Below are 25,173 nucleotides of genomic sequence, written 5' to 3'. Positions count from 1 at the left end.
CTCTGCTGCTGCTTTGGAGCAGCATGGTGTCCCTGCTCTGTCCTTCTTCTCTCCTCCTCCAGCACAGTCACACATGCCTACAGTCAACATTTACTTTTAGCTTGCACGCGCACGCACACACACACACACACATAAACAACACCCACCCACGCAAACACACACCTAAGACACATTTACACTTGCCGACCGCTGTTTTGCGAGACATTTTGCAGCGAACGAATAATCACCATTTCAGGTAATCAAGTAAAAGGATTTGTTATTCTATACATGAACTTCACTTATATACACACACACATGTATGTACAAGGGCTGTCAATTGATTTAAATATTTAATCACGATTAATCGCAAATTAATCAAAGTTTTTATCTGTTCAAAATGTACCTTAAAGGGAGATTTGTCAAGTATTTTACACTCTTATCAACATAGGAGTGGGCAAATATGTTTGGTTTATGCAAATGTATGTATATATTTATTATTTTAAATCATTTAACAACACAAAACAATGACAAATATTGTCCAGAAACCCTCACAGGTACTGCATTTAGCATAAAAATATGCTCAAATCATAACATGGCAAACTGCAGCCCAACAGGCAACAACAGCTGTAAATGTGTCAGTGTGCTGACTTGACTATGACTTGCCCCAAACTGCATGTGATTATCATAAAGTGGGCTCTGTAAAGAGGAGACTCGTGGGTACCCATAGAACCCATTTTCACTCACATATCTTGAGGTCAGAGGTCAAGGGACCCTTTTGAAAATTGCCATACCAGTTTTTCTTTGCCAAAATGTAGTGTCAGTTTGGAGCGTTATTTAACCTCCTTTGCGACAAGCTAGTATGACATGGTTGGTACCAATGGATTCCTTATGTTTTGTAGTTTCATATGATGCCAGTATCTTCACTAGCTTTAAAATAAGTTTATAATGTTATGGTATTAACGCGTTTACTTTGACAGTCCTAGTATGTACACATTTTTCAGGCAACACACACACACACACACATCGTCTTCACTCAGGGTTACAAGAACCAGTATGATGGAAAAACATCCAACGAAATAAAAGATTAACGTTATAAGTGAAAAAGCAATATCCCTTTCTCTTCCCCTCCGTGGCCTTTTTAATGGGAGGGTCATTTCATTCGATGTTTCTCCAAAACAAAATAAATTGTGTTCTCTGAGTGTGTGTCCCTACCTTTATTCCCCTTGCTAGCAATATAACATAGAACCTCCTATAAGTGGAGGAAGAAATAAAGAGGAGAGAGAAGGCAAGGTGCCGGCGGTGACAGAAAATATTTTGGGGTGGGGGGGGGACAGAAATGGTCATAAAAGCGATGGAAGAGACGGGGAAGGGCATGCAGAGCACTGTTTTCTTCATGCTTTATTCCTGTGTAGACGCATGACGGCAGTTTGCTATTTCCGTAGTCAAACCTGAAATGTTTTATTACTGCTGTTGTGTCCAAACACGGAAACAACGCACTGTGCGAGATGATTTCTTAGGAGGTCAGAGAGGTTCGCTCACAATCAGTCCTCGCAGCCGTTGCGCGAGGCAAACTTTAGCACTTGAGGAGTCATTAAGTGAATCACATTGTTATCCCACAAGTGAAAACAAGGAAGTCACTCATGGCAGAGGCATCATGGCGGCTGTTGTCGTGGAGACGGGATCCCAGCGAGGATAATTGCTGGAGGGGCTTAGCAGTGCGGGCCACCTGCCGCAGCAGTTGGCCGGGATCTGTGTGTGTATATGTATGCGTATGTGTGTGTGAGAGTGTGTTTGCGGGTGTGTGTGTGTATCCTGGCATAGATATAGTGGGCCAGGGCAGAGTAGTGGCAGGAGGCAGAGTGGGATAAGGAGGACAGGGCACACAAAGGGCTTAAACATAACCCTGCGCGTAAGTCTCTCATGGGGGATAAAAAAAAAAAAGCCTATATTACAATACATATCACCTCCACTGTAGCTAATCCTAATGGGCTCGGAGAGGTCAGGGTGGACTGATGGGCAGCAACATGCAGCTTTTTGACCCGACGCTCAAATCTAACAAAGAGACAACAAGACGTAAAAATATATATTGCATTGATCTTCTGGATTCGTCTGCGCACACACGCGTTATCTCGGAAACATAAACACCGTCACTTCAGCGGCTATACGGAGTTGTATCTGGGACAGTGTGACAGTGCGATCATTTTCAATAGGATTTGTAGGTCGAGGGTCATCCCCAGAACAACAGCCTACTAATCCCGTCCCGTGTGTGTAAACGTGTGTCTGGACTAAGGTCAGGGGACGCACTAATGGAGGGAACAAAAGCAGCGGGGGCCGCCACAGTGCGGAGTAGCTCTTGACTAACAGCAAGTAAAAGTACCCCTCATCTAATTCTCATTACGTTTTCCGGTTGCAGTTGTTTATGAGCATTGCAGATTATCATCCTAAATGCGTTTGCGCCGACAGTGATCTCTATCTGAGTCAGTGCAAGGGAGATAATTGGGTTATCAGATAGAGGACAATGCTACTACGTCGTTCCAGTGAGGAGAGAGATGGATTATCAGCAGGTTCAGAGATACTGTAGTTTCACTGCTGCGTCTTCACACGCATTATGATCCTCTATAGTGTCTTTCTGTGCTTCCCTCAGCATCGGCTCAGCGTTTGCTTATGTTTGGAGTTTTCCCACTCTGCGTTGTCACCATAAATCAGATGATTTATAATCTCGGCCTCGCAGGATTGTAACTTTTGCTTTTGTTATTAGACCACTAGAGTGGGTTTGACTGACTTCTCACTTTCCCCCTCGGTGCAGTCCAATGACTGTATGCAAAAGGCAGAGCCGTGTGCTGCTTCTTGGCAATACACGTGAGAAAGCGAACGTCTGAAAAGGAGCGGCGACACATGATCTGTGCTTGCACAGTGCGTCGATATTGTGCAGTATTGCTTTCACGATAGAGCTTACATCATACAGGAGAAACTGCTGTTTAAAGTGATACTCCATCCAAAAATCCTTTGAGTATTGAACAATCAGCCTTTGTAGGCTTGAAAGGTTGCTCTGGAAAGTTTGGTCAGCTTGAATTCATGTTAGTTACATTGGAAAAGTATCAAAACGTCCATAGAAACTTCTCAAAGCGCTTCATAATCCTCTCTCCATCTGTATGCTCAGGATGTTACAAACACTCATATTTCCTCACAAAATGTGGCTAAATACACAACTTGTGTCTTAATTTTGCGTTATAGGTGCTAAATACGAGATTTTTATTGCCTCTGCATGGCTCTCAACATGGCGACAGCTGAGCCGGTGGCTCAGAGCTAACATTGCTAACGGCGCTAACAGTGAAAACAAAGGCAACAGTGCTGACAGAGCTAACGGTGTTAACATGGGGGGAACCGGAGGATGGGTGCTACGCTTCGGCGACAAACGGCGTGCGTCGGGACGGCGTTATCAGTTGCAACCACCGTATGAGAGCAGTGCAGAGCAGCGGCTGTGAGCTAGCCAGTGGGGCACGCTCACATGCACTAACATGCACTAAAAGCACTCATGGCCGGCCCGGCGATGTCAACAAAGCGAGGAGAATTTCAGATTGCAACACACACACACAGAGGGAGAGAGACTTTGTTCTCTGCTCAGGTAGACATTACTCCTCTATATATTTACATAGACAATCGTTGCCTACTGCTATCTTAATGCTCTGGATATCATCTAGAGCACCTTTAAATCTTGTGTTTACCAGAGATGTGCTCATAAGTTTCTTAGAAATACGTCATTCAGCATGAAAAAAGCACAAAAAACAACACATCTACTAAAGAGATCTTAGTCGACTGAGACCAAAACGACAGTTTGGGTCGACTAATTGACTAGAAACTATTTACAGCTACCTTTAAAGCCTTCGGGGCGTGAGTGTTTGATACTCTAAAGATAGATTTTGGAGGGAATATCACTTAACAGTCATTATGCATCTAATTCTGCTGTGTCGAACTTAAAGCAGATGCAGCATTACATTATATTAGTGCTCCATCAATTTGGGTAATTCATGTTCACAGTGTAACTTCAGTATCTTGAGCAATAATTTGATAAATGGCTAAGTAGGTGGGTAAATGTTATGCATCACTCTAATCAGAGTAAGCACGAATCTGCATAAAACTTTTCATTCTATATTGCCCCCGATTTTCACCCATTAAGACGTGTCTTTCTGTGAATTGAGTTTAATGTTTTATATGGTTTAGAAATCATCAAGGAAAAGACACATTAATAAAGCGTATTATCATCAGGGCCCGTATTCATCTTCAGTGGCTAAATATCAAACTTGGCAATTAAGAGAAAGATAAAATAAAAGCTTTTCATCAAACTTCTCAGGGCTTTAAAACGCTGTTTAATTTAAGAGAGCTCCAGAGGTCTCTTAAATTGGTTAAGATGGATGCTAAATGGCTGTATAATGGACACACACTTCTTCTACGAGCTGTTCTGAAATGATTGTAAATTGGTCGCGGTGAATAATATGTTAACTGAATCAACATGTGTAATACAGAATTCACTTTTCATGCATCTTAACTGTCTGTACTCGTCAATGCAACCCTGTCTCCTACTAAATTGCATTCCCATACAACTAAACTGCATTCTCAATTACATTTTGAAGTTGCAGTTTTAACCAGTTGAATTGAAACAAAACAAATTTAAAAAAGGAAACAACAAAACTACTTAGTTAGGTTTTGTAAAAAAAAACATCATGATTACAATAAGTGAACGTTGACTTTTAGTTTCACACAGGACATGAACACCGGTCCAAAAAACGTATATTGGCAAGAAGTGAAAGTTAATTGTTCGTTCCATTGCAACATCAGCGCCCAGCAGCAAAGCTATGCTTCCGCCATTGAGGACTGAATGCGACTACCGGACACCAGTAAAACGTTTGCCTAATAAGTGCCGTTCAAAAGTAAAACAAAATAATTTATATTCTATTGTCATATTCTACCGAAATGGCCTGTGTTGAACAATAAAATATTATAAATATAATAATTTGATTTCAGTCCAAAATGGCGGCAGCAACTGGAGTTTCGTCTCTTTGCTTCTCTACTCTTTGACTGGTCTCCTGGGTGAAAGTCCGGTTTTTCGCAAAAGCAGTATTTTCTCCCAGATAATGGTTGCACTTTTAAACAGTTTCAATCACGTGGTTGACATTATAAATTTAAACAAAACAAAACAAAAAAACTACTCTGTGAAGTAGTGAACGTTGAGTTTTAGTTTCACAAGGGGCACAAATACCGGTCTCCTGGGTGAAAGTCTTGTGTTTGTTTGACCCCCCCCATCCCTATTTATTAATCTCTATTAATACAGTATATCATAAAAAAAATATTAGATTGTTGTTAATAGCTACTGGAGATATTAAGGATTTCACACAAATAAATTTAACTAAAATCACATATGTTTTTGCAGAATAACTGTATGAATACTGTATCGCTGAGTAAAATGTAAGGGGCGAATGTAAAGTAAATCCTCGTCTCTGATTGGCTGTTCCTGCTCTGAGTGTACACGTGATCAATCATATGATCACTTGAGGGCTGCTCTTAAAGGTTACCATTACTCTTTGTTATAAGCAGGAGTCGCTTTAGAAATGCGTCTTATTATTATTCACTTTTTTTACTCCTAAGTTGTTTCGAGCATTCTTGAGTTTAATTCTTAACAGTTTGATGGATAAGGGCCCAGCGTCACACCAAACTGGATTTGTATATTATAATATCTACTGAAGTACATCTGCTTATTTCTGTAGTTGTTTTTCTGCTGTACCAAACAGCATTTCAAGATGAGCTGGTCACAGTCTTAAACACTACAGTTAGAAGTAGTAATAACACCGACAGCAAAAAATAATAAAAGGAACAAAACAAAGAAGAAAGGGGAGGAAGAAGCAGAGGAAGAGGTGGAGGTGGAAGAAAAAAAGAAGGATATTTTAAGACGTACTCTGCACTCCATCAAGAGCTTGTTAAGAATGCAGTAAAATTTAGAAAGACTATTGGATTCCCAATAAATAAAAGAAGAAGGATAACATCAGCTATAAAATTTAATCAGTTTTTGTAGAAAACAGGAGAGTGGAAACTTCACAGGCATCAGCTGCTAATCTTTAACCTAAATAAAATCAATGTATTGTATTTAGAGCAGAAAACAGTTTTTGTAAAATTAAATAAATCAGCCTTTGTGATGGCAAAGATGGAAATGACAGTTTTGGGGCTTGAATTTTTCGAGTTTTCAGTGGCTGTAAAGTGAATTGTTGGACAATTAATACCAATAATGACCCCTTTGATGCAATGAAGGTCTGTGACTAAATATCGGAGAAAATAATAAGCCCTTATCAGTCTAATTAGTACATCCTGAGGGCACGACGAGCCTTCTGCATGTGATACTATCTAAACAGCGTCAGGGCTGCGTTTTGCAAATTAAGCACCAGGAGAGATGACTGTGAGGATCTCTGGGATTTCTTTGTGTAAATATTTAACTTCTGTGGTGATGTGGATGTCAGACAACTGGCTTACAACAGTAAGCTACATCACTTTTACTGAAATGTCGGCAAATGCCTCAATATGACGAGCCAGCAAGGGAGGAATTAGGGATTCAGGGAATCTTATCTGAGGGGAAGGATTTTAAAATTCACAAAGTTTGGTTGAAAACTCTCAATAAAGGTCATGGGAGGTAGACATTTTTTGGGACGTGGACATGTAGGAATCTGATAATAAATTTGTCCTGACAGAGAGTGAAAGGCATTTTTTAGTGCGGGTATAAAGAGGTTCTGTGTGTGAATAATCCAGTTGACTTCAGAGTTCTGTAGAGGGGCCGTGGCTTGAAAATCTTGGCATCGCTAGAAGAGGAGGATCAATTCTCTGGAGTTAAAAGTGCAGCAGCACTCTGCTGTCTATGCAAAGACAGTGACGATGCACGATCCTCTTGACCTTCACACTTCCTGTTGTGTTGTTTGGCAAGTTTACTTTTAAGCTCTCTGTCCCTCAGTGGGGAGTCGAAGGCACTCCTCATTTAGATACACGCCACCCTTTGTGGGAACAATATGGACGTTTTTGTGGAGAGTCAGACGCAGCCGAAAAAGTTCATATCTTTTGAATCCGTACTGATTACATAAAGGGGAACACCCATACACTTTCAGTTGCCTTAACTGAGACTGCAACTACAAATTAAGGCTGCTGTCGACCAAAGAAATTCTTAAGTCTGGCCCACACTAAAAGATTTTTCAAATCTTAACAGATTTTGAAAATGTGAGAGACCCCACACATAAATTAAAACAGTTTTGTTCCTATAGTGTGTGGTGAGCAACGATTTAGCAAAAACAGCACACGAAATCTCGTAAAATCTCTCGTGATCAAACGTGACTTTAGTGTAAACAAACACGACCGACGACGGGCAGGAAGAATTAGCGATGTTAGGTGTTGCACTACTTTGTACTGAAAATTCGCAAATAAAAAAGAAAAATAATTGATGAAGTCATGAAGACACGCTAAATAAACACTCAAACCAACAAGTTGGTCCTCCATTTCTGAGCTCCATCTTACTGCTACTTTATGCTTCACATTTTGCATTATCTTATCTTAGCCGCGGTCGCCACGACGGCGGTTGTTTTCCTTCATTCTTCAGTCAGCTTGGTTCTCAATTGGCTGTCGTTCCTTCCCACGTGACCGCGTCATCGGCTGTCCTCGGGGTTCCCCACGCACAACAGGATATCCGATTGTAAAGATTGAACATGTTTAATATTTGTGATTTGAAATCAGTGCGGCCGAGATGGACTTCCGAGCAGATTGGGGAATGTAAAAACACTCTTAAGAAACCTTACACCACAGGAACATCTGGAAAGATAATCTTTAGAAACATCCAACTATCAGGGCTTTGGTGACCGTTGTCGGGAGGTGAGAATCGGACCCAAAATCGATTTGATTCTTGTGTAGTGTGTGCCCGGCCTTAGTCTACTAACACTGATAAATTTTTTTAACGAATCGCACAAAAGCACCACCTTAAATCTTGTGTTTACCAGAGATGTGCTCAGAAGTTTCTTGGAAATAAGTCATTCAGCAGGTAAAAAAATAATAAAAAGTGACTAATCGACTAAAGAAATCACTACAAATCCACTCTAGAGCAAAACATTTTGCTGCAAGACATTTTGTTTTCTCATGAATTGAGACATTTTAGCTGCAATTACATTCAGACAGAGTCTGTGTGAGGCTGGATTAACAAATGGGCAAAGCAAGCTACTGCCCCAGGGACCCCAAAGGCTCACTGTTCACTGTGTGGCAATTACTTCACAGTAATTTGATTAATTGCAATTCTTTGGTGGGGGACTATGTACCATCAAAGGACATTATGAACTGAAATAATAAGAGCATTATCACCTTTATTATATCAGTTCGTATTGACTTTATATAAAACTATGTCTGGTGAAATTACCACGAATAACAAGCAAAACGGGAGAGAGTTAATATTCTGGGATTGTAGTACTTGTTTGTTTCTGGGGTTCTGGGCAAAATGTAATTAAGCTGCCCTGTGCAGTCCGCTGTGTGCTCTGTACCTGATGGGTACTTAGAGGCAACACAATGCACAAAGAGTGGGGGAAAGCTGGGAATTGAGGCCCAGTGCTTAACTTTGCCCCAGGGCCCCTTAATAGGTTAATATGTCCCAGAGTCTGTGATTTGTTTAGATAATTGTTTTTATACAACCCGATATCACGCCAAAACGTGTAGTCACTAACATAACTTGCAAAACAGAACACGAGTCATACCATCATCACACCATACATCATACCAGTGTCTTCTCTATCTTTAAAACTGAGCCCGCTACAAACTAACTATATAGTATTATAATCTGAAGGCTGCTATTATTAGACTAATTCTCAAACCCTGACTGATGTATTGCTGCTCTGTCTTCATCTCTCTTTTAGGAGAACCCATACCTGTGCAGTGATGAGTGTGATGCCTCAAACCCAGACTTGGCCCACCCTCCTCAGCTGATGCAGGACAAAGAACGCAACGGTCTACTAACCTACTGGCAGACAGTCACATGGAGACGCCACCCAGAGCCCCTGCTGGCCAACATCAGCATGTCCTGGAACAAGACTCTGGAGCTCACAGACGACATCCTGTTCACCTTCGAGTACGGCCGTCCCACCATCATGGTACTGGATAAGTCCATGGACCACGGTCGCTCCTGGCAGCCCTACCAGTTCTACGCTGACGACTGCATGGACGCCTTCAACATGCAGCCCAAGCGTGTGCGCGACCTCTCGCCCGCCAACATCACACGGGTCATCTGCACCGAGCAGTACTCGCGCTGGGTCGGCTCCAAGAGCGACAAGAACGTGAAGTTCGAGGTGCGGGCGCGTTTTGCGGTCTTTGCGGGGCCGAAGCTGCAGAACATGGACAGCCTGTACACTCGCATGGAAAGTATGAAGGGATTGAGGGACTTCTTCACCTTCACCAACCTTAGGTTGAGGCTTCTCAGGCCCGCCCTCGGAGGCACCTATGTCCAGAGAGACAACCTGCTCAAGTACTTCTATGCCATCTCCAACATCGAGGTACCTTCCAGGTGAGGGTCGATGTTGTCTTGTTTTTGGGATGCATATCCGACACATGTTCACTCCTTTTGACATGATTCACTTGGAGCTAAATGGAACCATGCAATATAATCTATTGTTTACATTTTCATATAACAAAAACGAGGAAATGAGTGCTATATTATTCAGTTAAATGAATGAACAGGTACACTGAACAACAAAAGTTGACACTCGTGAGAGAAACGTGGTCAAATCTTTGGTCATCAGTGGTCCTACCTAGATGATATACTTTTTTATATTTACATCGCAGCGCCAGTTTCACCACGCATTCATCGCACAGTCTGACAAGATTGTGACTTGCAATTGCGACCAAGATGTTATTAGAGCCATGCAACAAATGTGCACAGTGTCAGGAAAGTAAAACGTTCCCCACCTTAAGGCTCCTTTTGATGCAACCGTTTAAAGGAATTCCACAGGGACTATTTCTTCAGCGGGAAGTAGATTCAGTGAAAACTATTTACACTTCGACTATGTCCGAAATCACTCTCTACTCACTATATAATGAGTTCACCATTTTGTAGTGCTGTCTGAATGTATAGTGAGAAGTATCATACCTTATACTGTGGACTATCTGCATGGCGACTACAGTAGGTAGGTATCACAGGTGTGAGTAGAATACACACCTGGCCACTTCAACATATCTCCTAAAATAATTCCTATTTACACATTAAAGACAAGACACTACCAGGCATTGTTCATGTATATCTGCTGAAATGACACCAGCCAAAAGTAAACAATAACAAAACATGCATTTAGCAGATTCAGCTTTTAATCCTAAAGCAACCTGTACATTCTCGAATGTCTCTTGTCACACTCAAACATGACATGTATAAAGGAAAACCACCTGGTGATGAACAAACCCTTTAGTCTGACAAACACACTCACACACACACACACACACACACACGGCGTCTCTGATCTGAGGGCGTTAATAGTGACCCTATCTCTCTCAACATGAATCCCGGTCTGCCTGTCACCGGCCCGAGAGGACAATGATTAATGACAGAAACATACGGCCTCGGTGGTCTAACGTAAACCGCCATCCACATTCTGCCAGCGGAGCCGGGAACCCTTACATGGCAACTTTGTGACAGTGAAGGATGCTCGAGGCCGTCACGCGCCTGCTTAGCATCAACAAGCCATCTCTCCTACCTCTCAGAATTATCATTCCAATCAATACGGGAGGCTGACATTTGAATGGTATTTAACATCCGTGTTGGGATGGCCTGCACCGGGAGGAAGGAGGCGTGAAAGTGTGTGTGTGTGTGATAGGGATGGTGGGTGAGAGGGGGGAAAGTGAAAATGAGCGACTGTTTGAGAGGGGCGTTGGCTTATGTGGGCGTCTCGTGTGTGTATGTGTGTGTGTGGAGTCGGTTGTTTGATGAAGTCCTGAGTGGATGCTGACACAGCAAACACACACATGCACACACACACACACATAAACAGCCCTCTGGCACTGTGGAAAGGGCCTGCAGGTATTGATCACAGCCACTTTTCAGGCTCAGCACAGAATCAGAGAGCGAGGGGGAGCTCAGCCCAATACCCTGGGGGTGAAACAGTCCATCACCACGCCAGAACCTCCACCACAACCAGCACGTTGTTTAATAATCAACCATGCCTGCATTGAAATATTTGTGCTTATTTCTTTATTTAGTAGTCCACAAGTGCACCACATCTAAGAATTTATCATCCGTCTCGTATTCCCTGCTGTGCCGCTTTCCTACACTGTTAACCCCTTACCATTCAGCCCTGTTTTTTAGAGGGGTAGCGGTGGGGGACGGAGATGTTCAGGTGGAGATAGCAGGTCAACCGTAGATGTCACATAGAAGTGGTGTACATCATCTGAAAGCTGGGAACCTGAAGATTAATTTGAGATGAGCTTGTTCTAGTCATAAATCAGAAATAAAGAAAAAACAATTAATAAATGATTTTATCCATCAAAATAAAAAATGTAGAAGAGCATATAACAAGAAGTGTGATGGTCATTCCCAATTCCCAATAATAATAATCCCTCCAAAATACCACATTAAGACACCAAGACCTTGAGGAAAACCATCAAAAAAAGCCATGCTGTGATTTGGGATCAAAAACTTTTGACATTTGGAGATTTCCGCAAGAATTGCATTTTTCGGCGATTGGATGGCGAACACTTCTCTTGTGTAAACTGCTCAGAAAACCCCCTTATTGTCAATCTAGCTAGGAAAACCATCCATCCTCTGAATGCCCTATAGGTCTCTAGTTTGTGTGCTTTCAAAAAACTGCATGGTTTTTGCCCAAACTGCATGTGATTATCATAAAGTGGGCATGTCTGTAAAGGGGAGACTCCATTGAACCCATTTTCATTCACATATCTTGAGGTCAGAGGTCAAGGGACCCCTTTGAAAATGGCCATGCCAGTTTTTCCTTGCTAAAATTTTGCGTAACTTTGTAGCATTATTTAGCAATCTTCCCGACAAGCTAGCATGACATGATTGGTACCAATGGATTCCTTTTTTAGTTTCATATGATACCAGTATTTTTCACTCTAACTTGAAAACTCTGCCCGCAACAACCTCTGAAAGACAGAATAGCAGCCGGGCCCGCCGATGTTATCAGAGTTTTAAGGGGTTAAGCTTCTTTTCATATTTATACTTCCAGAAAACTTTCTTAATTTCCCTCCTCATCCAGAGAGCTGAGCTGATGGCTGGTGGCAGCTGTAGATAGTGTCAGTATGTGCTGGATCTGGTAACAAGAGGACCCAAATTTAGCCCTGTGGAGATGACTGAGGCCAGTCCGTCTTCCGCCCCGGCCACCCACACCTCCCGTAACATAATCACTAATCAATAAGTTATTCTGGGCAGCCAGCAGGAGTATTAGGTGATAGTGGTGGGGGGTCTTCAACAGTACAGTACAATCAAGAGTGTCTGATGCTTACGGCTGGGAAATTGATTTTGGGGGAGCGAGACGATTAGTCAATGTTCCCTGGACAAAAGGCTAAGCTATTTCATCTCATCTCATCTGGCCTTAGTAACATATTGGGATTTCCAATGCTTAAAATTTGAATAATGAATATTCCACTCCGCTGGTGCTCCGGCGGGGACGGCGCGCTGAAATGGGTTTTATATGATCAAGGCCGAATGGCAGTGTACCGCAGGTCGCCGCGGTAATGAGATATGCTGGTGTTATCGATGGAGAGAGGGTTGTAGTCACTTCCTGGCCGTATTGTATGTCCCCAAGCCTCTATCTGTGGTTCTCTGGCTGAACCCAGTTAAAAGTAATTATTATTAGTTAACTCTTCTTAATGACCTGAGCTGAGCCTGGACAGAGACAGCAAAACAAGCCCTTTTCTCCATCAACCGGTGCAAGACCTCTTTGGGACGTGTGTCTTTTATCTGACGCTGCATTGTGAGAGTGACTGGCCCGGGCTCTAAAGAGCTGGCGCAGGTATGCGGGAAGCCAGGTACTCAGGGCTAAATAGTGCTGCTTTATCAATAAATGCGTAACCTGATAGGCCATTAAGTGCAAACGCAGGGAAGCTAGGTTTGATAGGAGGGGAGGTTGTAAATTTAGATTTGTGGACGCGATGAAAACGCTCAGCAAACGCTCAGCAAACGTTCAGCAAACTGGATCTTGAGCAAGCTGTGAGAGGGCATTTAGGGTCGAGGTGAAGCGAGGATTTTAAAGAGAGGAGAAGGTCAAGGAGGCAATTGGATAGAGTACTTTGTGTTGCAAAGTTCTCCCAGGGTTAACTGTAATGAGCAACAGTACTCACTACGATATCACCTCTAAGCCGAGGTGTTTTGGGCTTTAAAAGCCTCGGGCTTCATGCTCATTTTACAGGCTATTTTCAACCCTTAGATGTGGCCATTTCCATATCACGGACGGATGGGCCACGGGAAAGCCATCTCTAACCATCAAAGATAAAGTAGCAAAGCCTCAGCTCTATCATCATTTACATCAGTGAAATCATATTCACCGGGAAGCTTCACTCATAAGCGGAGCTCTCAAATTCCCCCTCATTGGACCTCCATCTCTCCATCCCCGCTCCCTCGGTCCCATCTGTCAGCCGCCCTGCTGGACTGTGGTGTGGACTATAGGCCAGCCTGTAGTCTGCATTATGGATTAGACGTGGGGTCATGGATTGGGCCTTTTTTAATGAAATAAGCAGCAGGTCGTACGGTGGGTCTTTATAATGGAATAAAGGAAAGGCTGTATCTCAGGAAGAGCCAACTAAGTGGATTAGGGCCAAGACGGGGAGAAGGAGATGGAGCAGAATGAGGGGGAAGACAAAGTCTGCATCGTTTTTCTCTCCTGGCTGGTGATCGCTGCAGCATCAGGTCTTCTTCTCCCCGACCTCTCGACTTGATTTGATTGGCTGACGGGGGAAGAATGACATTTAAGAGAAGCCAAGTATGCAGTTCGAGGGTCTCTTACTCCCAGACGTCAGTCGACTGCGCAAAGAAACGTTCAGCTCATGAACATTACAGCACTGCTGTGGTTTATGTCACCGCCGCTGATCATTTTTCCATTGAAATTTACATTTTGACGGAGGCTGTGCTCGACCAAAGAAATTCTTAGTCAACTAACACTCACACAATGAGTTGATTTAATCGACAGATCTGTAAAACTGAGTTTCTCCACAAAGAATTACACAAAAGCACCACTTTAAATCTTGTGTTTACCAGAGATGTGCTCTTAAGTTTCTTGGAAATAAGTCATTCAGCATGAAAAAAGCATAAAAACGACTAATCGACTAAAGACCGAAACAACGATTAGTCGAATCATTTTTATAAAAAAATGAACCAACAATGGGCATTTAAGACAATAAATATTTTTCAAGTATCACTTTAAGTATTGATTTTTTGAAAATTGTCTTTTCCTAACCGGCCTCTGCAAACTACTGAACAAACGGTGAAGAAAGAAGGAAACTTTGTTTTCCAGCCAAAACACAATTAGAAGAAACAAACTGTATAGCAAACCAGAGGAGCAGCACAGTGTTAGAGCCAGTATGGATTCACATTTCAGAACAAACTGGAGGGAATATATATGATAATAGGGCCACTATTTTGCTGATTGTGGTCATTTTTCTTGAGAAATAAGTGCATTTTTATCATGTATAATTTCTGTTGTAAATTGTAACAAGACTAAGAGTCTACAGCTATAATAGCAGCTCTGTATCGGCTGTGTACTGCATGTACAGTGGTGCTTTATGCTAAATGCTAACAAGCTGATGTTTAGCAGGTGTAATGTTTAAAATGTTCACCATTTTCTAGTACAACTGAGGCTGATGAGAATGTTATGTAAGGGATAATGTACAGCGAGCCGGTCATTGTTGTAAAATAAACAACTTCATTGCATCACCCGTGGTTTATTTCACAACAATGACCCCCTAGCTGTACATTATTCCGCTTATTACACGGCTACTTACTCGAAGCATTCGGGAAATCAATAAACCAAAGTGAAATCAAAATATTGACCTGATGATATGATGATGGGATCACCAAAGTTATTACAATTCATTCTGAAAGCAACATGCATTTCTGTAACAAATTTCATGACAAAAAACTGTTGAGAAATTTCACAGTTTCACAGATTTTGTGCCAAAGTGGTGGACCGACAGACCGACATTGCCAGCCCTACAGCTGCTAGCCTGACTTAAAATGTGGAAAGAGGATTACTAATATTAATACCACCACTACTAATACTGCAACTAGAAGTATAAAACAATGTAGTGATTTAGTTCTTCATTTTTTAACCCTTAATTACATTTGATAGGCCCGGTCTTGTCTAGGAGTAATTATTTTCCAGTCGTGAAAATGAGTTAAGCAGTGCTGCCAGAAAACGAGCCGTATAAACACTAATGATACTCGGAGTGTTTTTACATGGTCATGTTGTTTCATGCCTGCTTGACTCATTTATCCGTAGTGTGTGTGTGTTTCTCTCAGTGCCATCCTGCCCCCCCGCTGATACAGCTAATGTGCTGAGAGCTTTAAGCTCTCCATCTCCTCACAGACTGGAACAGACTGGCACTGAAAAACTTTACTGGTGTTTATTAACATGTTGTAGAGACTTGAGAAAGGACAGTCAGAGCAGTTCTTATGACTTCTTTCATTTCTCTGCAGGTGTTTGTGTTTATATCATGACAGCCGGAGCAGCAGAAGTGCTTTTGTAAAATATAAAAACAACATAATTTGCAACTGTAGTCATGAATATTATCAAAAAATTATATTTAGTTCTGCGTTTAAATTTTTTTTAAAAGCTAAGGTATGCAAACATTCAGGAAAATATTTCAGTATGTCTCTGGAATTGTTCTGTTAAGCCGAAGTTGCACATTTCAGTGTGATTTTAAGGTCCAGTTTACACTTAACGTGATCATACCTGGATACATTATTTAAATAATGACCTCTGATCTGATCTAAAGGCTTTTGCATTCACACCTTTGTATTAATAAGCGTTCTCGTTATCTCAATTCTGCCCGCATTGTGATCAGATCTCAATACGCAAATTATTAAGGCGGAGCTGGTGGACTTTAAAGACTAGCTAGCTTCTGCTGCTACTTGCAGCTTTTACTGGGCTTGTTCAACCTACCAGGAAGAGATGGAGTTAAATGATCTTTCAACCTGCTGGGTGGACTTTTTTCTTGTGAAGGTGTCACGCGAGAATTTTGTTTTATGTGAATACATCACCGTGTGTTTGGGCCTCATAAGCTCAACACACATCTATCATCAGATTGGCTCTTTTTCATTGCACACACTGCTCATGTGTGTTTTGTGGCTTGTAGATGTGCAGACTAGCTACAAATCAGATCATAATATAAGCCTGAGTGATATTTGATTTTGAGAATATGATGTCGAGGTGACCAGAAGACAACAAGATCACATGTGATCTGTATCTGGATACATTATCTACATAATGATTCAAAGGCCTCTGAATTTACTGCTATTCGTAAATGTTCTCGTTATCTCGCTTCCACACGTATTGTGATCGAATATGATGCAAATTCAGATGTGGTCTGGCCGATCCGATCGCAGTCTGATCACAATGTGCTCTGTATGTATTTACACTTTCTTTTTTCTTCTCCAGATACTGATGTACAGTTAAACAGGGTAAAGGGGTAACTCTTTCTTGGCCCATGTGGAGCCACATCTTAAGGCTGGGCAATATGATGATATAGTATATCGTCAAAACGATATAAAAATGTCTATTGTATATATTTTTCTATACTGTTTTTAATCGCGTTATAGGCTGGGCTTATATTTATGTATTTTTTTCTGTATAATTTCACTTAAAACTGTTATGTTCATTTTTGCACTGACGTTCTTAAAATGAGTAAATAATTTTTACTTTTCATTTGTCAAGTATTTAATTCAGACAGGAGTAGACAAAAAATAGACTTTACCATGTGGTTATTTCATATAAACTATTTATTTATTGAATTACCAGAAAACATGTTATATCGTGATATATATCATTATCGAGATGTGAAAATAATACCATGGCCATATCGACCAGCCCTACCACATCTGGATCAAGTTTATTATGATTCATTAAAACTTGAATCGAATCCTACCAGGTAAATGTCTTAGAAAAAATTAAATAGAAACTTGAACTATACACTGTTCGTAGATATATCTACGGAAAGTAATGCACTGTAATTCATATATATCCCACGAAATCAATTCGCATGTAATCCACGTAATCATGAATCAGTATAAAGAGAGACAGACCCCGTGTTAGGAGGAGGTCGTGCTGTATGGGTGGGTCAAAAACACCAGACTCTCGTCCAGGAGACCGCTGTTCGTGTCCTGTGTGAAACCAGAAGTCAACATTGATTTATTTGTCAGGTAACTTCCGTATTTAAGTTATTTCATCCCAAACCACGATCTTTTCCTAAACCTAACAAAGTAGTTTTGTCGTCTAAACCTAACCAAGTTGTTTCCTGTTTTCCTGTATGCATGTAACAAGCGGAAATTGACACGTTTGCTGGACATTTGAAGGAAAACACACAAAAAAAAATAACTTTTTTGTAAGATATCATATGAACTGTTGTATGAGGATACGTCGACTCATTTAAACTTGGAAATCAGAAACCTTCAGTAACCCTGATCTGTGCTTTTGCAGTCACGCTGCCTCCTGAAGGATGGACTAATTAGACTCTGAATTGTGGCCTGTTACAAAGGTTTATTGTTGTACTGGAAGCATTAATCTCCGCGGCCTCCAGGTTTGTCCATCATCTCCACCGGAGAATAAGGAAGAACAGATGCTTCTCCTCTGCTCCCCTTTTTTGGAGCCTCCAGTCTTTTGACTTTGACTTTGGAGACTGTCACCACTATTTTTGAATTACACCAAAGTTTTTTCTTTTGTGTCCTTTGCAGAGTGAAGGTGAGAGGATGGTAGCTATAAGCCTGGATCAGGGGGAGAGGGAGAGAAAGAAAAGAGGGAGGCAGATGATGGATTAACTCCTAGTTTCATGGGACTAGCTGGGGTGTGTGATTTTGTGATGAATGATGTGAGGTGTGATGCTCTGTAAATATTATTCTCCAGTTCACACGGCCCGCGCCAGAGCAGAGTAACATAGTCTCCGGATTTTCCGCCCTCGGTTGAAAACTTCCCGTGTATTCTGTTTCATGAGAAAACCGCTTTGCACTTGAATACTGCCACCTTCTCGCTCATGAATGAAATATATACTTGATGTGTGATGAGGTCTGTGTTCTCGGCGAAGACAGGAAGCCTTCACGCGTAGTCCCGCCCACCCCGTCCAGGCTCCTCCCCTCCGAGCTCCTCTTCCTCCGAGGCAGCCGAGCCTCGGAAACAGATCACTTTTTAAATCATTCATGAGCACTCCCCGGAAAAGAAAGGCATGCAGAAAGCTGAGGGACCGCAATGAGGAATGTGTCATTGTTCCTCTCATATGCGATGATTTATGACACAATGGTTGTAACTGATTTGATAATCACAGTTTATTTCCCCTCAGAAGGGGAAGAAAGTTAAAGTCAGCGATTTCGCCTGTTTTCCTTTCATTCCCCGTCTTTTGTTTCGCAGATGAACGTCTCTTTTTTCATCCCCTCCCTCTTCAATAGATTTTTCTTTTCTTCCTCCACCTTCCCACCCCTCGTCTTACTCATCCCATAAATATCCTTTTAAATTCACAAATACAATAAAGAATTCTCCCCACTAGCGCCTGCACTGTGCCTTACCCGGCATCTGGTGAGAGGGGAATCTCTTGATACCGCAAGCGTGCTTTAAAGCTGAAAAGCATGCTGGGAATTGTAAGTGGGAGAACATGAGGTAGAGGGAGGGTGTCCTTGGAAAGATGGTTTGTTCTCAGTCAGCCACATTAATTAGCATAGCATTATTACAGGCATGGTGTGTTCAAAAACACACGGCGTCTTTAAACTGTCGCTGTCATTACAAGCATGTCGATGGGCACGGATAAACAACTCATCAATGCGAAGGACGGAAAATAAGAGAATGAGAATAACACACCGGCTCACACTGTGATCAGTCACTTTTTTGATGTCAGAGACGTTCACTTCTACCACAGTTTTTTATCCCATCGTGAGCTGCGGAGGCACGAAAGTCTGCAAGTTTTCAGTCCAGCTAAACACGACAGCAGGTGATGTCATGGTGAACGCTGTTTAGTTTGGAATAAGACATGATTTTTGTTGTAACTTATTCATTAATTGACTGTTTTGTTCCTGACTCATTATATGGTTACATGTAGAGAACAACTCTCAAAGCACTATAGAGTTGATCATTATTAGTGACTGGAGGAATATACTATGGTACTGTAATTTCAACCCTGTCTCCTAAAAACTATGTTCCCTTACAACTAAACTGCAACTCAATTATGTTTGGACATTTGTTGCGGATTACGTTCGTCTTTGACATATCACAAATACGTTTGTAAGTCCGTGGTAGGCCGAAGAAAGTGACGTAGTACAATGAGCAACACGCGAAGCAGGTGACTTAGTATATTGAGCGACTGTGAATGAAAGTTACGTGGAATAATAACTAGGGCTGTCAGAATTAATGCGTTATCGCAAATTTGTTTTAACGCCACTAATTTCTTTAAGGGAACTTGCAATTTTTAGGTTATAGCGGGCTCAGTGTTAAAGCTAGAGTGAAGATACTGTCATCATAGGAAACTAGAAAACCTAAGGAATCCATTGGTACCAACCACGTCATACTAGCTTGTCGCGAAGGAGGCTAGTCAACGCTCCAAATCAACCAACACCGGACATTCCCCCAGGAGTGTTCGTGTCCTGTGATAAAGCATAGTCATTTTATTCTAAACCAAGAAGTTATTTTACTAAACCTAACCCAGTATTTTTGTTGTCTAAACCTTACTAAGTAGTGATGTTGCGTTTTTTTTTGTTTCAATTTCCAACGTTAACACGTCATGTGTTTAAAACGGTTTAAAACTGCGACCGAAATCCGCAACAAAATATGTTTCCTTCCAAGCGTAACTGAGATGAGAATGCAGTTCAGTTGTATGGGAACGTCATTTTGGAGGACACACGGTTGGTAATTGACAAAACAATCTCAACTCAAGACCAAATAACTTGTTCCAGAGCTTTTGACTGCATCACAAGGTCTTTGGACTTTGCTCAGTTCTCTATTGAATGTCTCGTGAACGCTGTCATAAAAGTTGATCTTAATCTGCTTCCTCTGCTGATGAAAACCATGTGGTATAGTCGAAAGCTCTGTAATAAGCGAGTAGGTGGAGGTTTGGGTGAGAGTGTTTTGTTAGCTACTGTTCCCAAGGTCAAGATTGAAATATCAGGGTCATACTGTGATAATGGACCAGTGTAATGATTAGCTTATGTGAATCTACTTGCTGACCAGCTGCTAAATGGCAGGAAACCAATAAGTAATCATTACTTCCTTATTATGGACATCTTAGGTATTATTATTATGTGTCTCCTTAAGTAAAGTGGCCCAGTATACTCAGGAGAAATGCATCATTATTGATAACCTTAGCTAAGCTACTTTCTTGATGGTTTGATTGAATGGTTAAAAACAAATCCTAAAAATTGGATTCATTAATGTAACATTAAACTACAATCAGAAAAAGACCACAACTGAAACGATTAGTAAACTAATTGATTATTCGATTCGACAACTGTTGTGATAATCAAACATTTAGTAATTTTTCTGAGCAAAAATACCAAACGTTCATCTGTTTCTTCTCAGTTGTGAGGATTTGCATTGTTTTGTGTGATAGTAAACTGATTTGATGAAGTATTTCTTACTTCTTTTTGACATTTTATAGACCAAACAAACAATTCATGGATGGGTAACACTTAATAATAACCATCATATAAATAAATGGTGAATTGATAGTTAATTAAACTTAGTTAATAGTTATTTTACTGTTAAAAAAACAATGAATGTTTACTATTAGTAATGCTATAATTTACGTTATTCAAACTGTTTATTGTTGCACATGTTATAACATTTTTATACATACATTTATTTGTTAATGATTAAGATATTATTTGTAAAATTAAAAAAAAATGTTTGTAAAACATCTATGAACATTACATTGATAGATATTTTTAACATTTTGTTAATGGCTAATAACTGTAAACTGTAAACTGTCTATAAACACTATTTGGATGGCTATTATAAAATTGCAACTGATGATTATAATACCTTGTTAAATGGCTATTAAATACTTTGTAAAGCATCTGTAAACATTATTTAGATAGTTAATACAATGTTTAATACTTTGTTTCTGCTCCATCCAACGTATGTATTGTTTATAAATGTTTTACAAATGATTTATTAAAGGTTTACAAATCATTTGGTAATTATTAACAAATATTTAATATAGTATATCAAATGTTGTGTGCAACAATAAACTGTTAATACTTTACTAATGTAGTCAGATTATAATAGTTATCGTCTCTTATCAGCTATGATACAATCTATACTATCCAAACTATTTCATATTACACAAACTAATGATAAAATAACATAAATTATAGCATTACTAATAATTAGTAAACATTATTAATTATCATTTTGTTATTTGTTAACAGTAAAATAACTAAGTTTAATTAACTATAAATTTACCATTTATGAATGATGGTTATTATAAGGTGGATGAATTGAGAAAATGATTGCCAGATGAGTAAATAACGAAAATAATCAGTTGTAGTTGCAGTTTGATTGAAGTTCCCCAACCCTGAAATCTGGTACAGGGTGAAAAGACAGAGATGCATTTAGTTGAGTGCTTTATTACCCATCAGTTCATTTGCTCGCCAATATTGAGTCCTTCAGTAACTACAGCTTCATATTTAATATGCACCAACCAGAGACCATTTCATTAATTACTAAATAATGCTGGGTTTTACTACATAAGAGTATCATTATGTGTTCAGGTCAGATATGAATCCAATTTCTAAACCATTTCACCGCAAGTAATTAATTTATATGGAGATTATTAAGCAAAATATCATAATTAGCGAATAAGCTGAGCAGCAGTTTCTGCTGGAGCTCAGAGCTGGTAAACACTGTCCTCTCTGGCTTTTTTACACAAAGACCCCCAAGTTTTAGTCCTTGTACTAATTGTCTTGCTAACTGCACTGGTGTGTTTTGAAGCTCTCCTTTCCTCCTTCCCCTCCTCCGCCTCCTCCTCACCTCCTCTCCTCCTCTGGCCCGCGGCTCGGCCAACTCTCTCCTCTCTATGACTAATGATGTTCTCTCAGTCTCAAGGTTTTAGCAGGATAATTATATTAACCCCTGTCCTCTGGCTGATCCCAGCTCAGCTCCTCTTCCCCAGGCATCCTCCCCTTCGCGGTCTCACCAGAATTAGACACTAATACACACACACGGAGATACAGGAACGCACATTATGCGAGTCGTACGTGGGTTTTGCATTAGCTTGTGTCTGCTGGTGAAGTTTGGGTGACTTTTAGGAGACTTTCTGCAAATGAGTTTATCAATTAAATGAGCGGATATATGCAGCTAAGAAAATGAGAGGAAGTAAAGTAATTGTGTTTGTGTGAAAACATTCGATGCACGGGTGAAGATGGGTGAAGGACTGCGAGGTATGTGTGTGTTGGTGTGCTAATTTATAATAACATGCCTTTTAAGCCTGCCATGTGCAATAATATTGTTCAATATTGCGATGACGACATGAGAATTCAATTAGAATTGAATATTTTAAATTAGGGCTGTCGCGATAGCAACGCGTAAACGCAAATTTGTTTTAACGCCCCTAATTTCTTTAAAGTTTTAACGCAACTTGAGAATTGTAATCGCAAAAATCCAACAGGCCGCCAATCTTTCGGAGGTTATAGCAGGCTTTTAAAGCTAGAGTATAGATACTGGCATGATATGAAACTAGAATACCTAAGGAATCCATTGGTACCAACCATGCCATACTAAATTTTGGCGAGGAAATGGTCATTTTCAAAGGGGTCCCTTGACCTCTGACCTCAAGATATGTGAATGAAAATGGGTTCTATGGGTACCCACGAGTCTCCCCTTTACAGACATGCCTACTTTATGATAATCACATGCAGTTTGGGGCAAGTCATAGTCAAGTCAGCACACTGACACCCTGACAGCTGTTGTTGCCTGTTGGGCTGCAGGTTGCCATGTTTGACACACATTTTGCTTTTAACAAATATTGTGATTTCTTCCTCATCCTGCGATTTAAAAATTGCACTAGGCCATATTGCAATCTTGATAAATATTGATTAAGTGTGCAGCCCTAATATCGCAGTTACAATGAAATCACGTCTTTACATATTAGAGGTTCAAAAGTGTGTCTCTAAAGTTTGTGTGGCGCCCATATTGTCTCAGAGAGAAGGCCCCGAGAGTATTTTGTTCTCCACTTCCAAATTTTTTTTCATTCTGAGATACACACACAACAGATCCTACAAAGATCCACATCGCCCCTGGGGGTCCGAAGACTCTGTGGGGGACCGCACAACAGGAAGAACCTCCCACCAAACCCCATGTCGTCCCAGAGTTTCTGTGTCATCATCACTTTTTCATTCCTCCCTTCGCCTCCCGACTCCCTTTACTTCATCGTCCTCGGTCATATCTTAAATAAGACGAGGATGTATAATAACGCCCCCCCCCTCCAACTCACGCCCAATTTCCTCTCTCCCCAGGTGTTACTCTTTGCTGTAGTGTTCATTAAAACACATTCAGCAGCAGTAAGGACTCCGCAGGGAGGTTACTAATATCCAGCACTGTTACACGGCGATCTCAGGACGATCCAGGGCCGGACGGAGCGAGACCCAACACTCTTTAGTGGAAGACGCCTTAAGATGCAGTGACATGGCTGCTTCAGGAAGAACGGTGTCAGCCTTTCTGCATCATTCATGCTGCATCATGCTGCATGAATATTACAATGCTGGCGTGCAGAGTCTTAAATTACCACCCGCCAAGTGCCAAATGCCAGTAAAATATGTCTTGTGTGGATGAATTAATAAGGGTCACCCACCACAGTGGTCAGTGAGTCTATTCATAGGTGATAACACTCAGCAAATGTTATTTATAGGACAACTTTTTATTAGGGTTGTTTAGAGACAAGCAGAGAAAACTAGAGGAAGTTGCTGATGTTGGGCTTTCATACTATAATAGTATTTAATTTACGTCTAAGCACACATAATTCATTACTGGAATTTTTTATTTTGCGCAAGAATTTTTTTGATTTTTGACAAAGAATCAAATAGAAATATTGATTTAAATTGCAGATTCTGTAGAAAATATTTTTGGACCAATGAGAAGCAGTTGCTAGGCAATAAAAGTGACAAAGTCACTAAAAAAAGAGAATTAAAAAATAAAATACAAACACTTCATGCAAATACAATGCATTACGTTTATTTTTAAATTGTGCATTTGTTTGCTTTGTTTGTTTGTGTTTAACCTGGAAAAGAACATTTTGACTCAAACTTTTTTGATATTAATATTTTGAGTGATGATCAGTAGATATTTGTACATTTGTACGGGCACTTGTGTCATGTTTTCCCTTATGTTTTAGTTTTCGGAGTTCGTTCTGACCTGAAATCTTATGATGATAACATTTGAATGACTTGGGTATTCAGATAAAAAAATAGACCTGTTTTAAAAACACGCAAGTTAAAAAACAAACTAAAATATGATCAAGGAAGTCCAGTTTGAGTAACAGATCCATGAAATTAAAAGCTTATCAGACACCAAAACATATCACACTTATAATACTCTGTGGGAGAAACATTTTACAACTCTAAAAAGAAGTCATTACTGCAATCATTTTAACTTTTGTTGTGACAGTCACGAAGTAAACAGTAGAAATATCTACGTGGAATATGAACTTGCACGTAATACAGTCATACATTAACGTTATAGCAGCATCAGACTGTTGTCCCCAACTAAATCTCAGCCTATAGATCAAACAGCTGGTTATTAATACGTTGGTTATTTACAGACAACACTTAGCCTAACGGGATTCAATCAGATGTCTGGATAAGCGATATCCGGCCACTGTGTTGGACGGGAGAACACTGAAAGGACATGGCGGCGATCAACTTTCATTTATTAAGGTATCGCCAACGCTCAGGTTCAGGCAAGGTCGCAAAATAATTAATATTTGTATGACAAGAGATGAATGCATATG

At 40.5% G+C, this 25,173-nt stretch overlaps 1 protein-coding gene and 1 long non-coding RNA gene across 12 annotated transcripts in view; one reads left to right on the top strand and one right to left on the bottom strand.

Annotated features, from left to right (window-relative positions):
- Window positions 1-25,173, top strand: part of LOC119478139 (netrin-G2) — a 73,797-nt gene that overhangs the window by 10,299 nt on the left and 38,325 nt on the right. For all 11 annotated transcript variants that reach the window (XM_037752608.1, XM_037752613.1, XM_037752611.1 and 8 more), the window contains exon 3: window positions 8,901-9,544. In XM_037752608.1, coding sequence (XP_037608536.1) covers window positions 8,901-9,544 — 644 coding nt within the window. The remainder of the gene's footprint in view (window positions 1-8,900; window positions 9,545-25,173) is intronic.
- Window positions 827-12,344, bottom strand: LOC119478141. Its single transcript, XR_005204391.1, has 3 exons — window positions 12,083-12,344; window positions 7,785-7,787; window positions 827-864 (listed from the first exon to the last, which is right to left on the bottom strand). It is a non-coding gene; the product is annotated as an uncharacterized LOC119478141 (long non-coding RNA).

This window comes from Sebastes umbrosus, chromosome 19, assembly GCF_015220745.1.
Source record: "Sebastes umbrosus isolate fSebUmb1 chromosome 19, fSebUmb1.pri, whole genome shotgun sequence".
NCBI lineage: Eukaryota > Metazoa > Chordata > Actinopteri > Perciformes > Sebastidae > Sebastes > Sebastes umbrosus.
This window is presented reverse-complemented; position numbering and strand designations above follow the sequence as displayed.